This window comes from Copidosoma floridanum, unplaced genomic scaffold, assembly GCF_036245765.1.
Source record: "Copidosoma floridanum isolate Cflo_tuat_1 unplaced genomic scaffold, Cflo_Japanese_pri ptg000020l, whole genome shotgun sequence".
NCBI classification, from domain to species: Eukaryota; Metazoa; Arthropoda; class Insecta; order Hymenoptera; family Encyrtidae; genus Copidosoma; species Copidosoma floridanum.
The window spans coordinates 31,043,420-31,070,436 of NW_028321897.1; the positions used below are offsets into that span (position 1 = coordinate 31,043,420).

The 27,017-nt window shown below is 33.6% G+C and overlaps 2 protein-coding genes across 2 annotated transcripts; one reads left to right on the forward strand and one right to left on the reverse strand.

Moving 5' to 3' along the window:
* Positions 1-15,733: 15,733 nt before the first annotated feature.
* LOC149374438 (uncharacterized) lies at positions 15,734-17,238 on the reverse strand. Its single transcript, XM_089593720.1, has 4 exons — positions 16,926-17,238; positions 16,546-16,718; positions 16,177-16,453; positions 15,734-15,768 (listed from the first exon to the last, which is right to left on the reverse strand). The coding sequence occupies exons 1-4, from the start codon at positions 17,167-17,169 to the stop codon at positions 15,734-15,736; spliced, it is 729 nt and encodes a 242-aa protein (XP_089449846.1). The 5' UTR covers positions 17,170-17,238.
* Positions 17,239-18,011: 773 nt separating this feature from the next.
* LOC149374439 (uncharacterized) lies at positions 18,012-19,516 on the forward strand. Its single transcript, XM_089593721.1, has 4 exons — positions 18,012-18,324; positions 18,532-18,704; positions 18,797-19,073; positions 19,482-19,516. The coding sequence occupies exons 1-4, from the start codon at positions 18,081-18,083 to the stop codon at positions 19,514-19,516; spliced, it is 729 nt and encodes a 242-aa protein (XP_089449847.1). The 5' UTR covers positions 18,012-18,080.
* Positions 19,517-27,017: the final 7,501 nt, after the last annotated feature.

Here is a 27,017-nt window from a genome sequence, read left to right on the forward strand (position 1 = left end):
CAAGTGACGGGATACTTCTGAGTATCCAATCATTATTCCAAACACAATTAATGACAATCCTGAGCCCGTGCTTATGCGAGAACGTCAGCGTTTACAAGAAATTGCCAAAAGAGATGCCGTTAGAGACTTTTTGTATTAAAACGTTAATCTGTAAGGCCACTTGTTTATAAATTGTACGTCTTAAAGTGTTTCTTAAGCTCTGACATATCCACTTGCATTTTTAACAGCTTATATTTGTCTTTGCAGTAGCTTTTTTACTTTTTTACTCTTAACTCTGTACTATCTCAGTGATTATATATGTATATATATATATATATATATGTATATATATATATATATCTGTATATGTGCGTTTAATGTAACAAGCACCTTTTCTTGTAGTTCAGGAATTAAATAAGATTCAATGCCTTGTACACTAATCTCTTACAAATTTTTTTTTCTCCTTTACCAATAAAAAGGACAGCAGAGAACACTCTTGAACAGTTTGAAATATCCTAGATCCCATAAATGAACATTAAAAAAAAAAAAAATTGAAATGGCAAATATATTAACAAACATTATTATTGTTTAAACACTTATGTTTTATTATTTTATTACAATACATATAAATAACATGTAGTGCGTTAAATGAATCTTGGTAGTAAATAAATACGTTTCATAATATTTCTTAATGATGAGCTTATAATCAACGCAGTTTGCCATTCTGTTTGTTGTCGTAAGACTTGTCAAAACAAATTTAGAGTAATAAAAAAAGTAATCAAAATTCAAACAATCAAAGAAATATTTGTTTTAAATAAACAGATCACATCACTGTTTTATATTTAAAGAAATCACGAACTGTACTTAGATTTTTAATGTAGCATATAACTTAATCCTCCCTAACAACTATAGCGTAGATTGACTTTCACGGTGTATAAGTAATACTTGTAGCTGCAATCACAGATTTCGTAATTTTTATATTGATCTGAGAATACACTTTTTAAATACATGCAATATTTAGTATTTAATGCTGATCATCATTGGCTTGGTAAAAACTACGAAAATAAGTTGTAAACAATACGATGAACTATATGTATTGGCTTTCAACTATTATTTTTTAAACAAAAAGCTTAATGATTAATTAAAACTGTTAAGTATCATTGGGACGAATCGTAGACTCTCATAACTTCAAAATCATTTCAGTCACAATAGTACCAAAGATGAGTTCAAATAAGTGTAAATATACTAACAATCTTAAGTTTTGATTAATAACTGACATGAACACGATTGCCAAGTACATAAAACATTACTTTTCGCTAGAATCAACAAACTGTTTTAAATATGATAACTTTTCTTTTCTGTATTTATTACGTACTTTGCAATTTCTCCCGTTTTAAATCCAAAGATACCTCCAAGTAATTTATTTTTTGGATATCTACTTCAGATATACGACGTTCTGTAAGTTAAAACAAATTCTACATGTAACAAAAATAAGTATCTTAATCCAATAAATATTAAAAATCTCGCTTCCTGCGACCAACTTCTTTACTGCTAAAGTTTTGATCCACGTTTCCTAAAGGCATATTAGATCCAGCGTAGGATATTGGTCGTACCCATGGCTTTTTAGCACAAATATCATCTAAAATCTAAATAAACTAATTAAGTATTCCTAAATATCACATAAGATGAACCTACTGCGTGTTACAATAAACGATAAAAAATGTAAAAATGTAAAAAAACCTGTAGCTGTTTGTTACCTCAAAATATTTGCAGGTTTTTCTGTCGTTTCCACTTTGACCGTCATGGTCAATGGTTTTTTTAAATACTTTCTTCAAAGTATCCATACGATTAATACACTGAGAAATACTCTAGTTGTAATCTTTAGATTTTAATCCCGTTACAATTTTATTCCAAAACATCCTGTAAGTTAATTTTCCGTCGTTATAAGCGTCATCGTACTTGTTTCGCACGTAGCAATTCCCAGTGATCCGTAACAGCTTACCTAGGAATAGTTGCAGTAAAATTAGATACAGATTATATTTGTCAGTTATCTAATCTTCAAGTATTTAATTGTGTTTAAGATCTATATGTTGGACCATGCGTGACATGCTAATGAATAATGACTAATTTATTTAAGGGGAAAATCTGGCAAAAGACCCTTTTTTATTCAGAACAAAATCTTACATGTGATATAATGATTCTTTCTATTTACAATTAAATTACTTTTTTCCTAAGAAAAGAAAAACAATGAAGTTGGACACAATTGACTTAAAAAAAAAGGAAAACGTAAACATAATATTAATACATTAAATCAAGCAAATGAAAAAATGATCGATCATCGTTACAAATTTCAATTTATCAATTTTACCTTATACGTATACGAGAAAATGTTGATTTACACTCAGTTGGACTGTTATCCGATACATGACTGCTATTGACCCATTTGGGTAGTTTGTGTGTTTGTTGGTTTTTTCAATTATGTGCATTGTCACTCCAAATCACAGTTGCAGTTCGACCACGTTGGGCAATGACATGAAAGAAAGAATGATTTGATTCCTGAGAAAGCAGGCTTGCGGCCTCAAAATTATCTTCAACAAGAGTAGACGCTATTAGTGAAATTTATCGCAAGTCATTTTTTCTCAGACGAGCCCATACTCGCAACCATAGCGACGCACTTCAAAGTAAAGAAAAAAAAAGACACGTTCACACACATACACGCATCCACCCAACCATAGCCTACCATTACCAATACTATGCTATCACCATATATTGACACGTTACTTACCAAGAAATTATTTAATATCCGACGCTTTAATCCTTTATCAACTATCTGATTCCCCATCACTTGTTCCCTCATAATTTACTTGAACCCAGCAACCTTCCTCGCCCGTAATACTCACATAACTGCGCCCATGATGCCCTTTTTTTCTCACAACGATACGGATAGCTACGTGAAATTTTAATTTCCACTAGGACGCGATCTTCCACAATTCCGACACCATTAATGGTTGCACTTCCACGCACAACCAGAAAGTTCTGTACAAAGAAAACTACAAAACAGACATACACTGACCGCATGTTATGCGTGATAACAAAATTTTGGTACACAACATCACTAAGCAGTTTTACGCGCGCACGTGAATTTCTCTGCCTCCTTTACGAGGCCTACGTTTTACACGCTTATTATTATTCTAATGACTAAATACCTTAAACAAGAGTAGACGCATTTACAGGGATCCTGGTGATTCAACTCGGACTCTCGCGTTGTCGAGACCTCGTGATGTTTTTGAAGTCACTGTTCGTCGCTGCCCAAGTTGTGCTTTCTCCCACGACTGCCTAACCTCTCCTCACGCTGCTTTTGTTCTAACCGTTTTTTCTCTTACCCGCCCACGTTCCTGTAAACATCCCTTCCCTTCTCCCTCCCGCACTGCTAGCTACTCCGACCATCGTCCTCTTTCCTACGCTTCCATGGCGTATTTGAATCTCGGTGAACAAAAACTTTGACGTCCCCTTTTCGACGGATTAAGTTCCCTCGGCGCACAAGACTTATGCTAAACTTAAACTACCTTAACTGAAGCTACATGTGGCAATGGATACAGTTCAGTTATATTTCGAACGTAGCATCCCGTTGCTGTCTTAACCTTGACGACGCGAACGATACCATCCCAGGACACACCTCAACGGTTACTCCCAGTGGCCATTGATGACATGGTTGTCTTTTTTCAATGATAATAACCTCTGACCCAGGCCTTACTTCTCCTTTATTTTCCAACCATTTTTGTCGCTTCTGGAGCTCTAATAAATATTCCACGTGCCAACGTTTCCAGAAATCATCTCAAGCCTTGGAGATGTATCTCCAAGCAGAAAGTCGGTTATCGGGAATCAAAGAGTAGTCACGAATTTCAATAAACAACGTATACAGTTCCTCGAATGTCAAGATTTGTCCTCCCACTACCCGTTTCAGATGTTGCTTGGCTGACTTTACTGCAGCCTCCCGGATTCCTCCAAAATGGGGAGATACCGGGGGGTTAAAATGCCAATTAATGTTCGCTTAACTGTAAACTGGTGTAGAGCAGTTTGTACTGATTCGGAATTAAGGAAGATAAATAATTCCTGTAACTCATTATTTGCTCCCTTAAAGTTAGTGCCATTATCAGAATAGATGTGGGATGGCATCCCTCGATACCCAATGAATCTTCGTAGAGCCCCTAGAAAACCCTCGGTGGTTAGGTCTGTGACTGGCTCTAAATGCACTGCCTTCGTGGGCATGCAGATAAACAGACAACCATACACCTTTAAAATTACGCTATTCCGGTATTGCCTTTGCTTCATATTTAAAGATCCGAAATAATCTACCCCCACATAATCAAAGACGGATGACTGTTCGACTCGCTTCTAAGGCAGGTCGCTCATTTTTGCTCGAAAGCACTCTGGACGATATCTGACTCATTTTGTGCATCGTTGAATAATCTTTCGCACCTGTCCATTACCATCCATCAACCAGAAACGCTGTTGTATTAAATACAAAGTTTCTTGCACTCCAGCATGCAATAAAGTTTCGTGAATTTCTCTTATTATTAATTCGGTAATGTGACTGTTGGATGGCAAAGTCACAGGATGCTTTACCTCATATGTTAACTGAGTTTGACGTAACCTGCCTCCTACTCTCAATAATCTGAATTCATCTATAAATGGACTTAATTTTCGCAATTTAAAATGTTTTACGGTAAAACCTTCTAACGAGACGATCAATATCCCCTTGAAAATATTCTCCTTGAATCCACCATAGTAATTTTTTCTCGGCATTAAATTTTTCTGAAACGTTAATGTGCTTAGATGTTGCGGATGCTTCCATCGAATACACCAAGCAATGGCGTTTATAAACCGGGATTACGATAATGATGTATGGGCGATAGACTCTTCCCAAGTGAGTAAACAAGTTACGGTTTTCAAACCTGGTAAGGACATAATAATATTGTTAGGTGCCTTGGCCAATGGGCTTCTTTTTGCTGCAACCATGTTGGTCCATAGAACCAATCAGTCCTTAGAATAAAATGAGAAGGTTCTTGACTTCGGGATAATCGATCGGTGACATTGAGTTTACCGGGTAAGTGACGCCACTCCACCTCGCACAAACCTTGAATTTTGGATACTCTATTACCTACAAAGACTTCTAATTCGCTCAGTGATCGTTTAATCCATTGTCATATTATTTCCGAATCACACCAGAAAATTATTCGCTTAGATTTTACTTTCAACGAGTTTTTGCATTCATTGAACAATTTAACCAGAGTTAGTGCTCCGCATAATTCCAATCTAGCGAGAGAAACAGTTTTAATTGGTGCCACTTGGGATTTAGAGCAGGCCAGTCGTACCCAGGCTCGATTCTCTTGATCTGTTGACCGGATATAAATCGCGGCTCCATATGCTAACTGACTAGCGTCACAAAATCCGTGAATTTCTGCATCTATATGATGTGGAATGAATAATAATCGTGATATTGATATTGTTTGTAGCTGAGGCAATTGACTAGCAAAAGAATTCCATTTTGTGAGTAGACTTTAAGGAACTGACTTATTCCACTCTCACTTGAGTTTCGAACAGTCTTGCATGATTATTTTTGCATTTAATATGACTGGTCCCATCAAACCAAGAGGATAAAAAATTTTAGCTATTTTAGATAAAATAGCTCTCTCAGTGATCTTCCCGTGTACGTCAATTGCCTCAACTGGAAAGATAAAGTGATCAGTCACGGAACTCCACGCAATGCCTAACGTTTTTTGAACGACCTTAAGTTCCACTTCCTCGTCGATAGGATGTATTTGTTTCTCCGAGTCGTCCAACCCGTGCGCATGGTTGGAATTCCACTGTTGAAGTTCGAATCTCCCCTTTTTCGTACTTGAATCAACTCTTCTGACGCCTTTAGTACTTCGCTTAGAGAGTCTGCACCTGTAATCAAATCGTCTACGTAAAAGTCTTCCTTAAGCATTCGATGCGCTAGAGGGAAGTCCATTTTCTCATCGTCAGCGAGTCGATGCAGAGTCCGAATAGCCATAAAGGATGCGGACGCTACACTTAACGTGACCGTGTTTGATTCGAACGTCTGAATATGATTGTTATAATACTAAAAAATTCGCTGAAATTTTCGGTCTTCTGGATGAACCAAAATCTGCCTATACATGCGTTTTATGTCTGCAGTCATGACAAATAAATGAGTCCTACATCACAATAGTATCTCAAACAGCTTCGGCTGGATCGTGGGGCCTATCATCAGTTGGCTGTTCAACGATATGCCTTTATCTGATTTACTGGAAGCGTCAAAGACTACTTGTGTTTTCGTGGTTGTACTATCAGGCTTTATCACGGCATGATGTGGCATAAAAAAACCGTCAGAGGGATTTCCTATCACCATAAACATGTGTTGTCATTCGAGATATTCGCCCATAACCGCCTTGTACTTGACGCAATAGCTGGGGTTGCCCTATAATTTCCTTTCCAAGTTCTTAAATCGTGAAAATTCCTTTGATTTCGAATTACCTAACTCAACTCTGAGCTCTTTAAGGGTAATCAAAGTACGTAGCGTCCCTCAGTATTGAGTTTTGTATTCAGCTGATAATGCCTTTCGCAATCGATCTTTTCTTGAGACCTGAGTGACGCTGTTCCTATTTCTTCAATTTCCCAGAATTTTGATAATTGTGCATTCAATTATAATAAATTACACATATGGGTATCCTGTGGAGTGCGACTTATTCCTCCCGCAACAACCCAGCTTAAAACCGTTTTTTGTAGATATAAGTCAAAATCGTCCCTTGTCAAGTTTATTTGGCCAATTGAGAAGAAAGATAATGTCGTTCTGGACGCTATCAAGAGATCGATAGGCCGTGGGGAATGGAACGCTGGGTCAACCAATCGGATTTTAGATGGAATGTCAATTTTGGTACTCGAAAAGATTTTACTTGGTACCTTGGTGGCTATGACCTTGACAACTAGACAATTTAAAGTTTTATTATAATCATTTAACCTAGACTGAATCACGATATCAACGTTCCCCAGCGATTCCACTTTTACTCCCTCGATCGCGTTGATTATTTTGTTGCGACTCTTCATAGGAACTTCAAGTCGATGTACTAGGTTTTCTGAAATAAAATGCGCTGTTGAGCACGTATCTAACAATGCACGAGCTTCGGTGAACCGGCCATTATTGCATTTAACCTTGACTAGAGCGCTCATCATCAGTTGTGAGTTAGATCTGGAAAATGCGCCAAAATCGTTTATCGCTTGTCATGCAACTATAGTACCTGACTCTTCCATGTCATTTCGCCTTGAGCTGGTTTTCTCTAAGAGCATAAAATTGATCGATGAAAGGCAATTCATCTAGTGATAGGGTTTCCTCCCACTTCTTTCGTGTTGTGGGGTGTAGCGATCGCTCCAACAAACGAACAGAGATGCGATCGAAGACCTCAACCTGTAAAGCCTTTAAGATATTTAAATGTTGCCTTGCTTCATCTATAAGTTTTGTCAGTTCCCTCGAGGAGCTGGTTTTCATAGGGGTTATATCCAAAACAGCATTGAGATGTTTAGAAACTAGAATTCTTTTTCATTCGTATGAGTTAGTTAGCGTTTTCCATGCCTTGCCATAATTTTCAGCACTGATGTCATTCAACACAATTTTAGTATGCGCTTTGCCCTTTACCGAATTTCTTAAATATGTAAATTTTATCAAGTCATCTATATCGTTTCTATTACTAATTGATTAGATAAAGGAATTTTTAAGAGATAACCAATTATCCTGAACACCATCGAACTGTGGGAGTTCTGCTACAGGTAATTTTAATTGACGTTGTCTTTCTACAAACGTGCTATTACCTAAGATGCTCGCATTTACCAAAGTATTTTGATTCAATGTTGATTTTAACCTGCTCACTCTCGTCACGGCAAAAAAGTATCTATCATCGGTTGCCGGCTACGCCTTTACATAAATTATTTTTTTAATGTCGATCGACCTTGAATCTAGCAATTCTTGGAACGCCATATTTTGAGTAGTCAAATTTGCAAAACTCAATTCAACTTGAAAATAATCCACGTTCGATTTATCAAGTAAAGTTTCGAACTCTTCAAGTTTTCGTTGAAATATTTGTAATTTGAGCAACAATTCATTCTGTACCTTCTCGTCCATTTTTAAATCGAGTTACTGACCGTAACTAAACAAGTTTTGCGACTAGCACGACATTGTGAATGATTATAATTGTATTTGGCAGAAGCTTCGTATTTTGGATACAATTAAAGAATTCTAAACCAACGTGATGAAATGTGAAACCATAATAACAGCCTTGGCTAAAGAGAGATCAGACATGGAGCTGATTCTTATGAGACTTATCTTTTTAGTTTTGGACACTATTGATGGCATCAGGAGCGACGTTGTTGCCTGGATGAAGTGATGGTGATCGTTTGGCAGTAAATTTCGATGAAAGTTACATAAATCTTTGCGAAGAGGCGTAGAGCTGAATTGGACCACGACCTCACAGGAGGCAGCATAATGTTTCTCACGTAGCAATTCCCAGTGAGCCGTAACAGCTTACCTAGGAATAGTTACAGTAAAATTAGATACATATTGTATTTGTCAGTTATCTAATCTTGAAATGTTTAGTTGTGTTTAAGTTCTGTATGTTGGACCATGCGTGACATGCAAATGAATAATGACTAATTTATTTAAGGGAAAAATTAGACAAAAATCCTTTTTTTATTCAGAACAAAATGTAACATGTGATATAGTAGTTCTTTCTATTTACAATTGAATTATTCTTTTCTTAAGAAAAGAAAAACAATGACATTGAACACAATCGACTCAAAAAAATAGAGCGTCATAGGCACGGTTGTGTGAGTGTGATGGGCGAGGAAGGTTGCTGGGTTCAAGTAAATTATAAGGGAACAAGTGATGGGGAATCAGATAGTTGACAAAGGATTAAAGCAGCGGGTATTAAATAATTTCTCGGTAAGTGACGTGTCAATATATGGTGATAGGATAGTATTGGTAATGGTCGGCTATGGTTGGGTGGATGCGTGTATGTGTGTGAACGCGTCTTTTTTTTTCTTTACTTTGAAGTGCGTCACTATGGTTGCGAGTATGGGCTCGTCTGAGAAAAAATGACTTGCGATAAATTTCACTAATAGCGTCTACTCTTGTTGAAGATAATTTTGAGGCCACAAGCCTGCTTTCTCAGGAATCAAATCATTGTTTCTTTCATGTCATTGCCCAACGTGGTCGAACTGCAACTGTGATTTGGAGTGACAATGCACATAGTTTAAAAAACCAACAAACACACAAATTACCCAAATGGGTCAATAGCAGTCATGTATCGGATAACAGTCCATGTGAGTGTCAATCAACATTTTCTCGTATACGTATAAGGTGAAATTAATAAAAATCGATGATCGATCATCCTTTCATTTGCTTGATTTAATGTATTAATATTATGTTTACGTTCTCCTTTTTTTTTAAGGTCAATTGTGTTCAACTTCATTGTTTTTCTTTACTTAAGAAAAGAGTAATTCAATTGTAAATAGAAAGAATTACTATATCACACGTAAGATTTTGTTGTGAATAAAATAGGGTTTTTTGTCAGATTTTTCCCTTAAATAAATAAGTCATTATTTATTAACATGTCACGCACGGTCCAACATATAGAACTTAAACACAATTAAATATTTAAAGATTAGATAACTGACAAATATAATCTGTATCTTATTTTACTGGAACTATTCCTAGGTAAACTGTTGCGGCTTATGTCCCCTTTCCTATGGAACAGTACTCCTCGAACAAAGTCAGCAGCAACTTAGTTTCTGCATCATTCCAACAATGACGACTTACAACTAAAAATTTTAATAATATATGTTGGTGATTAAAATATTAATAAATTTGATTACAGGTATGCAGTTAATAAAGTATCAGAATTATACGTGGTAGGTTTTGTTTTAATCTATTGTACATGGAAAAATAAGAAACACATATTAATTTAATCATAACACACCTGATTTATTCATGTCTGAGAGGCTATTCTCCTCAAGTTTATCATTGTCAACAAATAAATTGTCAGATGCATCATCTGTCTCGAGACTTGTAAGTTTTGAAGAAACACTTGTTGATAAAGTATTAGCCTTTTATTCTTTTAGAGCTTTATTGTGGCTGTTAAGTAATGCTGTAGCAAATTTAATATCTACAATAAAAAACATATATAATAACATTATATGAATTGACATGGATTTATTCCTAGTGCTTGTTGACCTTTTTCTCGCTTGCATGTTTCTTTATCAACATAGAGGGTATAAGACTTCTTATTTTCTTGATCAGTAAGAATCAATTTGAAAGTTGCAGTTCTAGCAGGGTTGTCAGTAGGATCTGAATTCTTATTCTCTAATTGCACCAGTCGTGTAATTTTCTCCAAAGAAGTTTTATATTCTTGCAATAAAGTTATAGCAAATCTTACATCCAAATAAAAATGAGAATTTACTCTTCTATATCCAATTAGATAATTCTGAGTCCAACATTACTATGTTTTAAATTAATACCTTCTTTAGCTTTCTGTAAAGTTTCTGCTGACACTGACAAAGTATATCTTTTTCAAGTACCCTGATCATATAATTCAAGAGGAAATAAGCTTTCACTGCACGATGAACTCATCATGGTTTGTCGAAAGTTTCTTACTTTTGACAACAATTGATTGCGGAAGAGAGGATCTATTTTAAAAAATCGTTAAGTAATCAACAATTCTTATTAATATAGATTGTCAAGTAATCAGTAAAATATGGATTCTAACCATTTTCTGCTCTTTCGGCATCACCAGGGCTTAATAAAAGAGTAGTATTTTGCTTTGTTCCACTATCATTCAACTTAATTTTTTCTGATAGGTACTCATGGTGTTTGATACTCTTGTCTTTCAAAACAGCTTGATTTTTTTTTAAAATAATAGATAAACTTTAACTTACCCTTTTTCTGCACTACTTTAGAATCAGCTGATTGTTGTTGTTTTGGGTTGTGGAACGCAGCAACGGTAGTCAGGGATCGTTTCGTACGTCAATTGACCGTTTTGTGACTGTCTCGTGTATTCTGACGGACACCTGAGATGGCGGTGTTGCCATGGTGCAACAGGTCAGACCTCACGGAACGCACCCCATAATAGCTCTTCTGCAGCCGCGCTGCAGGTGGCAAAGCTTCGGACCAAACATTCTCATAGGGTAGGTAGTATTACATGCCACTGAATTTCTCTTTAGGACGTTCATCACACATAGATTTTTTCACATATTTTTCGAATTAGTTTGACCTGGACAGAGGCGTGCGACACATGTAGCTCAGCGAGTGGGTACTTCAAGTCATAGGGGCCTGGAGGGGGCTTACACAGGTGCACAATACCGCATCTGTAAATCTCATAATATTGAGAACGTTTGAGATCCAGCTTGGTGTCTGTGTTAGCCCTACTCTTGGCTCTCTCACTATCTCTCTCTTTAACCGAGACGGCTTCAGCTCATTCCGAGCGAGCGCCTCGGCCGATTCCCTGGTTAGAAGCCAACCAGTACGTAACTTCTTGCTTTGCTCGAGTTCGCCAAAGGAAGCATGGCAAGGTTGTTCTTTTTTGCCCTTGTCGGCTCAAGTGCTTAACGCAGCCACTCTCTCGCTCAGCCCGAGTTCGCCAGCCTCAGTCCAGGCATCAGTATTACAGCATAAGTAGTTATTTTTTGGATTATAATTAAATCGGCGAGGTCATGTTTTATATCGACTTCTCGTCTTGAAGTCGTGTTTCATCAAATCTTCGTCTTGAATCAAACGAACAAGGTGGTGGCTCCTATCGACTCGTTGTCTTGATTCAAGCGAAACTCCAATAGTAGTAGTTTAATTGTTTTAGATTCAGTTTTTAAGCTTTGTTTACTTCGAATGAGAATTATGCTCGCGTCGTGGTTCTTTCCTCGCGCTCAGCGACATATTTCTTATGAAATTATATGTATATATATTGATGAATAAATCACGATTTTCTTATTGATTACAAGTGTGATGTAAGTCATGTTAATTTCAATTTTTTTTGCTACTAATAGTCGATTCCCAACTCGACTAACAAATTAATATAAAAGATTTGCACAAGTAATTCGAGGCTCGCTAAAGGCATCATTCCTTAGCCGAGCGAATTACAGCAAAATTGACACATATATTATTCCAACATCAAACGTATATTCAAAAAGCATAAAAAATACTGCAAAAAAATTGGAGATTGTTAAACTGTACCCTTTCTTATATGTTTAATTTTATAAATTAATAATTACATAAAATAATTTGATAATTAATAGAAAATGATCAATAAGTTGTTTTTTTTAATTATACAAGAAAAAAGGGGTCAAGTATGCGTAACAGCGTGTATGTAAGTACATCCGTATAAGAAAAATAATTTCCAGTGTTGGTGCATATACTTGCACTCCTCTAACCTCTCTTACCTCTTCGCCCGCTAACTATGCGATGAACGAATCCGTAAAGCCCAGACAGGCTGCAAGCCTTCATTTTTTAAGTTGTGCAACCAAATCCCTAAAGCCTAAACAAATCAGAAGCATGTAACCTTTTAACCATCAAATTCCAAACTTCGAGTTTCCAGACAGGCCAAAATCTTGTAAAGTTCAATTCGATAACTTCTTAAATTCTATACCCCAGATAATTCACTACAATTAATTTTTTAATCTATAAATCTCGAGCACCTACACTGCAGACAGGTCAAAAGCTTATAATTTTAAATGATCAATTTCATACTTCTTAACTTCAAACAGGCCGGACGTCTGTATTTACTAACGAATAAATTTAAAGCTCATGAGCCCCAACTAGGCAGAAGGCCTGTGTTTTTTATCCACTTTACCTTAAACTTCCAAGCCCTAGACATATTGGAATTTTGTATTTCTTAATTGATTAACCCTAAGCAACTAGAGCCTAGATACTTTTTAAATTGAAATTTTCTTAACGTCATACAGACTGGAAGAATTTTTTAATCTATAAATATCAAATATCTCTGCTACACAAAGGCAGAAGTGCTGACATTTTTGATAAATTTATTTCAAACTCCCAAGCCCCAGAAATGATAGACGCCTGTATTTATTAACCTCTGAATTCGCAATTCCTGAAGGCCTGGTAGGTCTGAGGGCTGAATTGTTTTATTGATGAATACCCAACTCTGAAACCTTGACATGTTAGAAGCTTGTAGAGTTTAATGTAACAAGCCCTGATCTCCTCAACCCAAGACAGCCTGGAGACTTGTTTTTTTTTTTTTTTTCTAAATGAACTACAATCTTGTCTACCCGGATAGGCCTTGTATTTTTTAACCAAAACAAGTAAATCCTGAACTCTTGAAGCCGAGATAGGCAGAAGACTCATTTTTTTAACCACTGAACAGTAAACTGTAAAACTCCAAGTAGACCGAATAAATAGGTCGAAGGTTTGTATTTTCTAACTTACATTAAACTTCCAAATTCCAGACTGGCAAAAGCCTTTTTCATTCAACCCCCAATTTTCTAAACAGGCTGTAGCTTTTTTACTTGTAATGTCGGTAACTATCGTTGATACAACTTCTAATAATTTATTCGCATTCATTCAGAACTTCCCATGCTGATTTAAAAGACGTTTAAAGCAGGGACCAGCGTGCATCTGAAAAAAAAGGAAATTATTTGCGAGTTTACTGGTAACTGCTGTACAAAGATCAAACATCCCGGGATAAAATATATAGCTGGAAATATAGCTATTAAAAACAGCTGTTCTTACAGCTGTACATAAAGCTATAACTACCTATATTATAGCTATAATCGAGTGTATGAATAAGGTGTACGTAAACGTTTATGTACAGGTATAATTATAAATATAATTATAGCTATACACGCAAGTACTGTACAACCCATAAAATAGCTGTTAGATATAGTTGTAAATATAGCTATTATGTATAGCTATTCTTATAGCTGTACGTATAGCTGTAACTACTCATATTATAGCTATAACTGGGTGTAAGAATAAGATGTACTTACTTTCATTCTATTTTCATAGGTAGGTGTAAAACCAAAAACCAAAGAACAAAATAATCATTATTTGTGCATTAAAAAAATATAAATTTATTAGTGGTTGTTCTTACAGTAAATTCTTACAAATTTTCCAAAGTATTGAGTAACTGATGAACATCAAGATATACTTCTTCAATTATGTTTATAATCTCTTAGGGAATAGTACTATAAATTATCGGACTATCAAAATAATTATTGAAATATTACTCTTACGCTTCATTTTCAGTTTTTAACTGACAAGTCTTAGTACAATAAACTACTTACATTGTAGTGATGATTGCTAAAAAATGTTTATCAAACATTCCAATATCATCTTATGATTAAGTTTTTAACATATGAAACTATCAATATCATTTCGATACTTACTATATATTTGCTGTATAAACTTTTTAATTTTCTGAACTATACTTAATAGTTTCAAACTATTAAGTTAATATACCAAAAATGTCGCATTCAATTGCGTTATAAATTTTTATTATATTAACTATTAATCAATAGTAAATAGAACGAACTTACAGACTAAATAAAACTATCCTTCTAATTCTTCCAATAAAGTCTCAATATCATCTTCAGATACTTGTTCTTCTGAATCAACTGTTTGTTGTTCTTCCTGATTTTCCTTTGAAAACTTCTTGTTTGTAACCTGACGGTTAGCAAGAGTTTTTCCTAATAATTTAATTGTTTAATTATTGAAATGAACACGAGTCTATGTTTGGTTGAATATTTACAATCTGGCTTACCTTTTTTTTTGTTAGTTATTACTGCATTGATTTCTTTTTTTTTGTTAGTTATTACTGCATTGATTTCTTGGGTTAAATAGTGATTCATAGAAGCAACTTTCTTTGCAAATTCAGTAGAATCTTTATCCAGTTTTTGTATCTTTATTATATACCATATTAAACTTCCTGCAAATAATTCATCACTCATTAATGTGTATGGGCAATTTCACATTTATAAAATAACTTACTCCTTATCGCTTTATGTTTTATTGGAGTGATTTGCTGTCGTGAGTGTACTCCATTTGGAGTTTTATTAGATGGATCTCCCGATATAGATCGCTCTGATAGCTGTATTCTAGTATACAAGCTACGAGCTATCGTTTTTATAAACATGCTGTGTTCCTTTTGCTTAATAGCCTCTTCCCATTGCGATAATCTAATGTAAATATCATCTCCCAATGAAATCATGTTAACGTGCAATATCAAGCATACTTATGAAATGTCGATGTATTATTCAACTATACTATAAAATAAGACAAAAAATTTTTACGTTAAGTTTTTGACCATACAAAAATTAATATACGTGTAAAAATTTCTCTTGATTTCAAAATTCAAAAACAAATTGACATTTTTAAATAAAAGAAATAAAAATTGACATTGTTTTAACACAACATTGTAAAAGTATTTTACTTCTATAGTAAAAATTTACTGGTTAAAACATATTTTCATCATTGTATTTTTTGTATCAATACGTACAAACCTTTTCACCATTCTGTAATTGACGAACAAATACTTTTTTAAAATTATTGCTTTTAATACTTTTAGAAACTTTCATTTTTTTCGTAGGGTTGAACTCAGACATCGATTGCTTTTCAAAAAAAAGCCTTTTCTTGCACTTTTGGCTGACAACGGTATAATAACCATCATCTTCATCATCATCATCATCGTTATGATCTTTTTTTTTAGGCGTTGATGTTGCAATTTGATCTGTTTTTCCCTAAAAAAAGGAGTAATGATAGTAAAACTTTATTTAAAATATAAATATTGTGTGATTATATTTACCCCTAGAGAGTTATTACTTCTTGATTGATCAGAGTTGTCAGCTGTTGATGGACCTAGAAATATACAACATAAATATTCATGTAATATATACTAATCATTATTCATTAGTCATCTTAATGAGTTTCAATATTTTATATGTATTTACCTGCATTATAAAAGTCACGATTTAAAATTTGTTGTTCTAGGTTTTGATTTTTTTCTTCTAGTTTTTTTACTGTTTCTTCACAAGTTTTATATTTTTCGAGCAACTGTTTATTCGATAATTGTAACTGTATATATTTCTTTTTCAACTCATCGAGATCATCAGATATTTTTTTTTCAGTTCTGATTGTTTGTGCCTCACTTGGTTTTTTGGGAGATAGTTCAGAAATCTTTGTATCCCTGCATGGAAGTGTAACATTTTCTGTTCGTCCTTGTTCACTGGTATCTGTGATTTCAGTTGGTAAATCATTTTCTGTTGAATCTATCTCCAATGGATCTACATCAATCTTTTCGGATGCAGCTCTATCATCTATAACTTCTTGTATAATTAAATCATTTGTGTTAACAAAGTTTTCTATCTTTTTTAGAAAAATGTCTTTTTGGGCTTTTTTTTCTGCTAATGCAGCTTTTTGAGTAGTCTAAAATTAGTATGGCATTGCATTATTGTATAATCAGATAAAAATATTAGAAGAAACAGAATAAAATGAAAACTGTATAGAATGATTAATACCTCTTTCAATGGCTTTGTAACCTCTTCGCTGCCATCACTCAAGATTTCATTTGAATCAACATTAATTTTTTTTGTAGGGCGACTTTCGCTTTTATACTCTACGATAGCAGAGTGATCAAGTGGTGGGAAAACTGTTCTCCTCATCAACCATTTGGCAACTTGGTCAGCATTGCCTGATGATGGCCGAAAAGACATGTTACAAGTATATCTCGAATTTATGATTAACAAGATTTACCATCTAAGACAGACATTCAAAATAATTTTAAATTAACTAGCAATAACAATTTATTACAAAGGCAAATGACTTCAAAAATATTCCCAAGGAAGATGTGGATTTTAATTGCATGAGAAACAACTTACTATCTATTTTTGTAACTTACATGCTAGATCACCAATTTGGACTCCAATAGGTTTTCCTTCAAAATCTTCACTCTCATTATCATCTTCCTCAAAATCTTCTCTATCCAGGACAGCAGTATAAATTTGTTTATTATCAAAATCTAAGTTATGACTTGGTGGATGTTCTTTAAACTCTATAATTTTCTCAATTGGAACAATTAGTAGCTTTTTGGAAAATTCAATCATTTTCACTCTTGCATGTGTAACTTTGCCGTTACTTGCCATGTTTGACGTCGATGTAACGGAGATAACGTTGACGAAACAAATTAGTAACAACTACACTATACACTTACATATTTTTAGTTGTGCAGCGAAGAACGACGGCAAGTAGCCATTACAGAAAATTTTTGGCGGTTTTTAATTACCAAAAGCCACTAATCACATTACTAAAGGCAATGAAGATCAAACTATAGAACTTGTCATCACTAAGGCCGCGGTTACATGGCGGCGGAAGTATCCAGCGGTACGTCACGGCGGAAAGAGAAAAGAGTCCCCCCACCATCATTTTAATGAGTTACGCGTTCCGCTCCCGCTGGATAAAATCTCCATCGTGCACATGAGAGCGTAACAAGCGGAGCGTAACGACGGAAGCCAACTAAATAATGATATAACTTTTTTCTTTTATTTTTCTTAAAATTTTTTGATATGTGACAATGATCATAGCTATGATAGTCATTTTTCTATAATAATGTATCATACGTAAGAATTAATAATTCACATTAAATGCATAACATCGAATGTTTGCCGCTAGAAAGCTATACTCTCATTGGCTTCCGTCGTTACGCTCCGCTTGTTACGCTCTCATGTGCACGATGGAGATTTTATCCAGCGGGAGCGGAACGCGTAACTCATTAAAATGATGGTGGGGGGACTCTTTTCTCTTTCCGCCGTGACGTACCGCTGGATACTTCCGCCGCCATGTAACCGCGGCCTTAGTGATGACAAGTTCTATAGTTTGATCTTCATTGCCTTTAGTAATGTGATTAGTGGCTTTTGGTAATTAAAAACCGCCAAAAATTTTCTGTAATGGCTACTTGCCGTCGTTCTTCGCTGCACAACTAAAAATATGTAAGTGTATAGTGTAGTTGTTACTAATTTGTTTCGTCAACGTTATCTCCGTTACATCGACGTCAAACATGGCAAGTAACGGCAAAGTTACACATGCAAGAGTGAAAATGATTGAATTTTCCAAAAAGCTACTAATTGTTCCAATTGAGAAAATTATAGAGTTTAAAGAACATCCACCAAGTCATAACTTAGATTTTGATAATAAACAAATTTATACTGCTGTCCTGGATAGAGAAGATTTTGAGGAAGATGATAATGAGAGTGAAGATTTTGAAGGAAAACCTATTGGAGTCCAAATTGGTGATCTAGCATGTAAGTTACAAAAATAGATAGTAAGTTGTTTCTCATGCAATTAAAATCCACATCTTCCTTGGGAATATTTTTGAAGTCATTTGCCTTTGTAATAAATTGTTATTGCTAGTTAATTTAAAATTATTTTGAATGTCTGTCTTAGATGGTAAATCTTGTTAATCATAAATTCGAGATATACTTGTAACATGTCTTTTCGGCCATCATCAGGCAATGCTGACCAAGTTGCCAAATGGTTGATGAGGAGAACAGTTTTCCCACCACTTGATCACTCTGCTATCGTAGAGTATAAAAGCGAAAGTCGCCCTACAAAAAAAATTAATGTTGATTCAAATGAAATCTTGAGTGATGGCAGCGAAGAGGTTACAAAGCCATTGAAAGAGGTATTAATCATTCTATACAGTTTTCATTTTATTCTGTTTCTTCTAATATTTTTATCTGATTATACAATAATGCAATGCCATACTAATTTTAGACTACTCAAAAAGCTGCATTAGCAGAAAAAAAAGCCCAAAAAGACATTTTTCTAAAAAAGATAGAAAACTTTGTTAACACAAATGATTTAATTATACAAGAAGTTATAGATGATAGAGCTGCATCCGAAAAGATTGATGTAGATCCATTGGAGATAGATTCAACAGAAAATGATTTACCAACTGAAATCACAGATACCAGTGAACAAGGACGAACAGAAAATGTTACACTTCCATGCAGGGATACAAAGATTTCTGAACTATCTCCCAAAAAACCAAGTGAGGCACAAACAATCAGAACTGAAAAAAAAATATCTGATGATCTCGATGAGTTGAAAAAGAAATATATACAGTTACAATTATCGAATAAACAGTTGCTCGAAAAATATAAAACTTGTGAAGAAACAGTAAAAAAACTAGAAGAAAAAAATCAAAACCTAGAACAACAAATTTTAAATCGTGACTTTTATAATGCAGGTAAATACATATAAAATATTGAAACTCATTAAGATGACTAATGAATAATGATTAGTATATATTACATGAATATTTATGTTGTATATTTCTAGGTCCATCAACAGCTGACAACTCTGATCAATCAAGAAGTAATAACTCTCTAGGGGTAAATATAATCACACAATATTTATATTTTAAATAAAGTTTTACTATCATTACTCCTTTTTTTAGGGAAAAACAGATCAAATTGCAACATCAACGCCTAAAAAAAAAGATCATAACGATGATGATGATGATGAAGATGATGGTTATTATACCGTTGTCAGCCAAAAGTGCAAGAAAAGGCTTTTTTTTGAAAAGCAATCGATGTCTGAGTTCAACCCTACGAAAAAAATGAAAGTTTCTAAAAGTATTAAAAGCAATAATTTTAAAAAAGTATTTGTTCGTCAATTACAGAATGGTGAAAAGGTTTGTACGTATTGATACAAAAAATACAATGATGAAAATATGTTTTAACCAGTAAATTTTTACTATAGAAGTAAAATACTTTTACAATGTTGTGTTAAAACAATGTCAATTTTTATTTCTTTTATTTAAAAATGTCAATTTGTTTTTGAATTTTGAAATCAAGAGAAATTTTTACACGTATATTAATTTTTGTATGGTCAAAAACTTAACGTAAAAATTTTTTGTCTTATTTTATAGTATAGTTGAATAATACATCGACATTTCATAAGTATGCTTGATATTGCACGTTAACATGATTTCATTGGGAGATGATATTTACATTAGATTATCGCAATGGGAAGAGGCTATTAAGCAAAAGGAACACAGCATGTTTATAAAAACGATAGCTCGTAGCTTGTATACTAGAATACAGCTATCAGAGCGATCTATATCGGGAGATCCATCTAATAAAACTCCAAATGGAGTACACTCACGACAGCAAATCACTCCAATAAAACATAAAGCGATAAGGAGTAAGTTATTTTATAAATGTGAAATTGCCCATACACATTAATGAGTGATGAATTATTTGCAGGAAGTTTAATATGGTATATAATAAAGATACAAAAACTGGATAAAGATTCTACTGAATTTGCAAAGAAAGTTGCTTCTATGAATCACTATTTAACCCAAGAAATCAATGCAGTAATAACTAACAAAAAAAAAGAAATCAATGCAGTAATAACTAACAAAAAAAAAGGTAAGCCAGATTGTAAATATTCAACCAAACATAGACTCGTGTTCATTTCAATAATTAAACAATTAAATTATTAGGAAAAACTCTTGCTAACCGTCAGGTTACAAACAAGAAGTTTTCAAAGGAAAATCAGGAAGAACAACAAACAGTTGATTCAGAAGAACAAGTATCTGAAGATGATATTGAGACTTTATTGGAAGAATTAGAAGGATAGTTTTATTTAGTCTGTAAGTTCGTTCTATTTACTATTGATTAATAGTTAATATAATAAAAATTTATAACGCAATTGAATGCGACATTTTTGGTATATTAACTTAATAGTTTGAAACTATTAAGTATAGTTCAGAAAATTAAAAAGTTTATACAGCAAATATATAGTAAGTATCGAAATGATATTGATAGTTTCATATGTTAAAAACTTAATCATAAGATGATATTGGAATGTTTGATAAACATTTTTTAGCAATCATCACTACAATGTAAGTAGTTTATTGTACTAAGACTTGTCAGTTAAAAACTGAAAATGAAGCGTAAGAGTAATATTTCAATAATTATTTTGATAGTCCGATAATTTATAGTACTATTCCCTAAGAGATTATAAACATAATTGAAGAAGTATATCTTGATGTTCATCAGTTACTCAATACTTTGGAAAATTTGTAAGAATTTACTGTAAGAACAACCACTAATAAATTTATATTTTTTTAATGCACAAATAATGATTATTTTGTTCTTTGGTTTTTGGTTTTACACCTACCTATGAAAATAGAATGAAAGTAAGTACATCTTATTCTTACACCCAGTTATAGCTATAATATGAGTAGTTACAGCTATACGTACAGCTATAAGAATAGCTATACATAATAGCTATATTTACAACTATATCTAACAGCTATTTTATGGGTTGTACAGTACTTGCGTGTATAGCTATAATTATATTTATAATTATACCTGTACATAAACGTTTACGTACACCTTATTCATACACTCGATTATAGCTATAATATAGGTAGTTATAGCTGTATGTACAGCTGTAAGAACAGCTGTTTTTAATAGCTATATTTCCAGCTATATATTTTATCCCGGGATGACTCACAAACGTACACAATGGCATATGCTGACCAGAAATAAAAAGCCAAAAAAATGTTTTTATTTTAATACAAGTAAATAAAATGAACTTCAGAAACCAATTGATACAAAAATTTAGCTGAGAACTGTGAAAGTTTAGCTTATAAAAAAAGTCAAATTGGCTCCCACTGTTCATTGATCAATGAACTCGAGTCATTAGGGCTTATGGTCAAATTGGTTTCCGAATCATTGAAGCACATGGTCAAATTGGTTGCCATACACCTAAAATATATACTGCATTAGAATATCGAGTAGTACAGCATCTTTGTTGAAGTTACACATGTTTTCAATATGAGCATACCTAACGACGACTTTTTGAATTAACATAACGTAAGGGAAAAATGTATACCTATACCATTTAGAAAAACAACAAGTCATTGAACTTGAGAGCAGCCGATCACACTCAACTCTCGGTCCACAAAATATCAACAAATGTTTATACGAATAATTTTATAGCAAGTAAGCTGTCTATGTATTCAGTTATACTATATTTTGTATATCAGTCGTATTTTTTTTTTACTCAATCTCATATTTGACAATGGAATTTTTGTTGAGTAAAAGTGGTAAAACTCTGCCGTATGTTGATAACTATACTTTTAGATTTAAAAAAAGTCTAAAAAATAATCGTTAACGTTGGACGAGTACTATACTAATAATCGTGAATCCTTTCATGCACATCTAAAGAAAATGTTTTATGCACCGAATTCAAACGTTTTTGAATTCGTAGAAGAGTGGAAATCTGTGAAATGTTAGGCGTAAATCAAGATGCGAAGTAAAAAAAGTGAATGAAAAGAGACTATAGACAAGGAAAACTTTTTATGAAACAATATGTTATTGTATTAAACAGGTTCCACAACTTGCTCTGAATTTAATAATGTACAGTGAGAAAAGTGGTGTTATAAAAAGTGTTACAACTATAATCAAAATTACTATATTTTATAGAAAAGCTGAGACATACTCGCCATATTGTAAACATTACTATACTACATAATAAAACCGGATTATAGTAAAATTTGCTATTTGACATAGTAATTTTTACTTTGCTCAGAAAGAATTTTTGTATTAATAAGTAAGAGAAAAAATTTATATAAGTATATATACATACATATTGCCCAGAGAATATACATATTAAACAGAAGATTATTACTATAGATTTTTTTTCTCATAGTATAATTTTAGATACTGATGAATTTAAAACTCCGTAACTACGAGACCACGAGATATGATGTCAACACGAGTATGAATAAAGACCATGTGGGAGTGTGCACTGTTTATCATACACACAATAAAGTTGAAAATCAAAGGGTATCCTGTAAACCAAGGTGTTAACAACAGATAATTAGTTGTTACAAAATTAATTGTCGGCACGTGTCAATTTTTAACCCTGATAAATAAAATAGCTTGTTTCTCTTAATATTAACATTCGTTTAACCTCAAATTTGAAACTCAATAGACGTATACACCTATAGACATCGTACGAAATTACTTTCGAGCATAATAGTTTTTACTATTCTGAATAGCAATGTAGTGGAATGAGAAATTTTACTATGTCACATAGCAAATTCTACTTCAGAATGTGGTACGTTTTAAAACGATTACAATAAAATTTACTATGTTGTGTAGCAAAAATTGTAGTATCACAATTTTTACTATGTTAGACATAGTAGTTTTAATTATGCCGTGAAATAATTTTTGTAGGGCTAGTGTATAGTAAAAATTCTTTAAAATATAATAAAAATTATTGTAAACGTAATGATTTTGCGTTATCAGGTGAGTAAAGCTCAGCTTTTTTAAAAATACAGTAATTTTTATTACAGTTATAATACTTTTTTTAACACTTCTTTTCTCAGTGCAGTCTCAAGAAAATTTTAACCAATTTCTTAAACTTTGATTTTTTCAAATAGTGGTCTTTTTTTTTTCAAACATACCAGCATTTAAATGTCTGCCAGTCTGGAAAAAGTTTGATGGGGGAATCATAGTATGTACGTATTGAATAGACGGGAACCGATTTGACTATGCGCTTTAATGACTCGGGAACCAATTTGGCCCTGCCTATCAGTAAAATTATTGTCTGGGAACCAATGTGACATCTCCGGTTTTAATTATTTATTATTATTATCATTTTTATCAGTATTATTGTTTTTATTATTATTATTACTATTATTATTATTACTATTATTATTATTATAACAATTATTATTATTACTATAATTATTATCATTACTGTGGTTAATACTACTATTACCAGACCAACCTTCTTACCAGTCTGGGATTGAGAGTTGAGGTTTTATAAGTTTTTAACCTCAGGCAGAGACACAAAGAATGTGGTTTTGTGTGGCCAAACGCTAAGGTTGAGCTGTCGAAAAAATTGTTTTCAAGAGAAATTTCTTTAAAAAATGTTGTTTGATCAGATTCATCTCAGGATGTACCACCATTGCCAGAGTTCAATACCAAAGTTTCTAGCATGAAAGTATTGAATTTTAAGAGAACGGTTCTACTTTTATTAAATTTAACACAATTCTATTATTATGTGACAGTTTGTGTAACTATTACTTATTACTAAATATTGGAATAGTTTATTAAAAAAATTATTCTAGAGAAAACAATTTTTTTAGAGAATAAACAAATAAACAACACCTATCGACTATACCTATGTATATGAAACCTCTGATAAGCTGACTAACCTTGCTTGGCTAGTATGGAATTAATTTTAAGTTTGTCAATGTCGTGTATGAAGTAACAATTCTATAAGTTACCACATAAAAATAGGATTGTAATTAGTAATTAATTAAAATAGAACCATTCCCATAAGATTCAATGCTTTCGTGCTAGAAAATTTGGTACTAAACTCTGGCATTGGCAGTGACACCTGAGATGTGCTATGCTACACGCAGTGTTGGGTTAGGTGGATATGATTTTGCATTTTTGTCACTAGGACCTATATATAGCTACTGATACTAGTGAGAAAAATGCAAAAGCTGAATAGGAGGAGGGAGGAAGCCAGTAGTTCTCCCCAAAAGTGACTGGCAAACTTGCGGAAAACTCAAATTGGCTATATGGAGCAAGACGCAAATCCCCAGATAACTCGACACAATTTCATGCACAATAACTTAATAATCTTATCCCAATCTATTTAACCCAATAACCCAACAGGCCAATAAGCAGCCACATAAATTTGTATGAATTATAAAATTTATGAATTAACAACACAAGCGCCAATCCCCACACAACCCAGGGGCGCTTACTGGCTGCTTTAATAATTGATACAATAAATAAAATAAAGCAAGCACCTATTCCCACAGAATCCAGGCACTCACTGAATGCCTTAAATTATTGATAAAATAAATATCATAATGCAAGCGCCAATACCCACACAACCCGGGGCACTTACTGAACGCTTAAATATAATTGATAAAATAAAATAATAACGCAAGCGCCTATCTCCACACAACCCGGGTCACTTTCTGGTCACTTTAATTATTTAAAATCAGTAGAATAATGCAAGTCTCCCAGGTCGTGTGGGGATTAGTGTTCGCATTATTCTATTTATTGTAAATAATCAAAGCGACCAGTAAGCACTCCGATATGCGTGGAGATAGGCGATTGCGTTATTATTTTATTTTATCAATAATTAAAGCAGCCAGTAAGCGCCCCCGGTTATGTGGGGATAAGTGCTTGCATTATTATTTTATTTATTATAAATTAAGTAAGCGATCAGTAAGCGCCCCTGGGTTTTGTTGGGATTGGTGCTTGCATTATTCTATTTATTATAAATAATCAAAGCGACCAATAGGCACCCCCGGTTGTGTGGGGATAAGTGCTTGCGTTATTATTTTATTTATTATGAATTAAGTAAGCGATCAGTAAGCGCCCCCGGGTTGTGTTGGGATTGGTGCTTGCATTATTCTATTTATCATGAATAATCAAAGCAACCAGTAAGCACCCTGATATGCGTGGGGATTGGCGCTTGCGATGTTATTTAATTTTATCAATAATTAAAGCGTTCAGTAAGTACCCCGGTTGTGTGGTGATTGGCGCTTGCGTTATTATATTTATTGTATCAATAATTAAAGCAGCTAGTAAGCACCCCCGGGTTGTGTGAAGATTGGCGTTTGCGTTGTTAATTCATAAATTTTATTATTTTTTCAAACTTATAAGGCTGTTTATTTTTCCGTTGGGTTATTGGGTTTAAATAGCTTGGGATTATTTTTTTAAGTTATTGTGCATAAAATTGTGTCAAGTTATCTGGGGATTTGCGTCTTGCTCCACATCACCAATTTTAATTTTCCGCAAGTTTGCCAGTCACATTTGGGGATAACCACTAGCTTCCTCCCTCCTCCTATCCAGCTTTTGCATTTTTCTCACTAGTATCTGTAGCTTAATATAGGTACTAGTGACGAGAATGCAAAATCATATCCACCTCACCCAACACTGGCTACACGTGTATAAGCTTTTTTTATGTCTATGGCTAAGTTCTGCTTTTTAAATTACAAGATAATGTTGGAGGCACAATAGTATGCTTAATTTACATGTGAATACGTACAAACAGTTATATTTAAATGTAACAGTAAAGTAAATATTATTGTTTTAAAACTGACTAGACGTAAAATCATTAAAGACAAAAAATATAAATACGATGTGAAAAAAGTTTTTTGCCAAAGCTCGATCGCTCGTATCTTCTCAGATGGTGGTCGACATATACCTATCTGTGCTTTTGAATACAAAAATTTTTTTCAAGACAGTAACAAAGTGAAATTAATACGAGAGTAGTAAAAACGTTTTCAACTAATACTCAGGTAAGAGACTTCTTTGCATGCTTTACGAGAAGGTCTTGTCCATCCTCAAATTAGACACCCTTTTGTTGTTGGCTAGTTTCATTCAATCCCTTTTAACAGCTCTTTGCTATCACTGTCGTGCAGAAACTGCCCGAGAAAAGGAGCTGAAGAAAAAGATCAATAAGTTGAATGTGTGGCGCATGTTTAGGCTGAAGTTACTGTCCAGTTACCCCTGGCTCCTGGTTCAACTCTTTTATTAGGTAGACGCACATATCTTTATACATAATTACTAACATATGTACACATATATATACTAAAACTAAAGTGCGATGTCTGAAGAGTCATTTTTATTGAAACTATGCGTAATCGAACCCAGTGAATCACGTTAAAAATAGTCAAAATGTGAAAGCTGTCGTCTACCAATAATATAGATTTTAAAGTTTATTTAACCCATAATTCATAAACAGTAAGATATACGATAAAACTAACAATAACAGTAGGTAGAGCAAAAAATTTTCTCTTAATCTAATATTTTCCCTTTGTTTCGAAATAAAAAAACCTCTAATGTATTGTTGTTTAATGCTATATAAGAATAAGTGAAATAGACAGCACCCTCTTTTCCTCACTCACTCGCCTGGCAATAGAAAAAAAAAGCTCTAA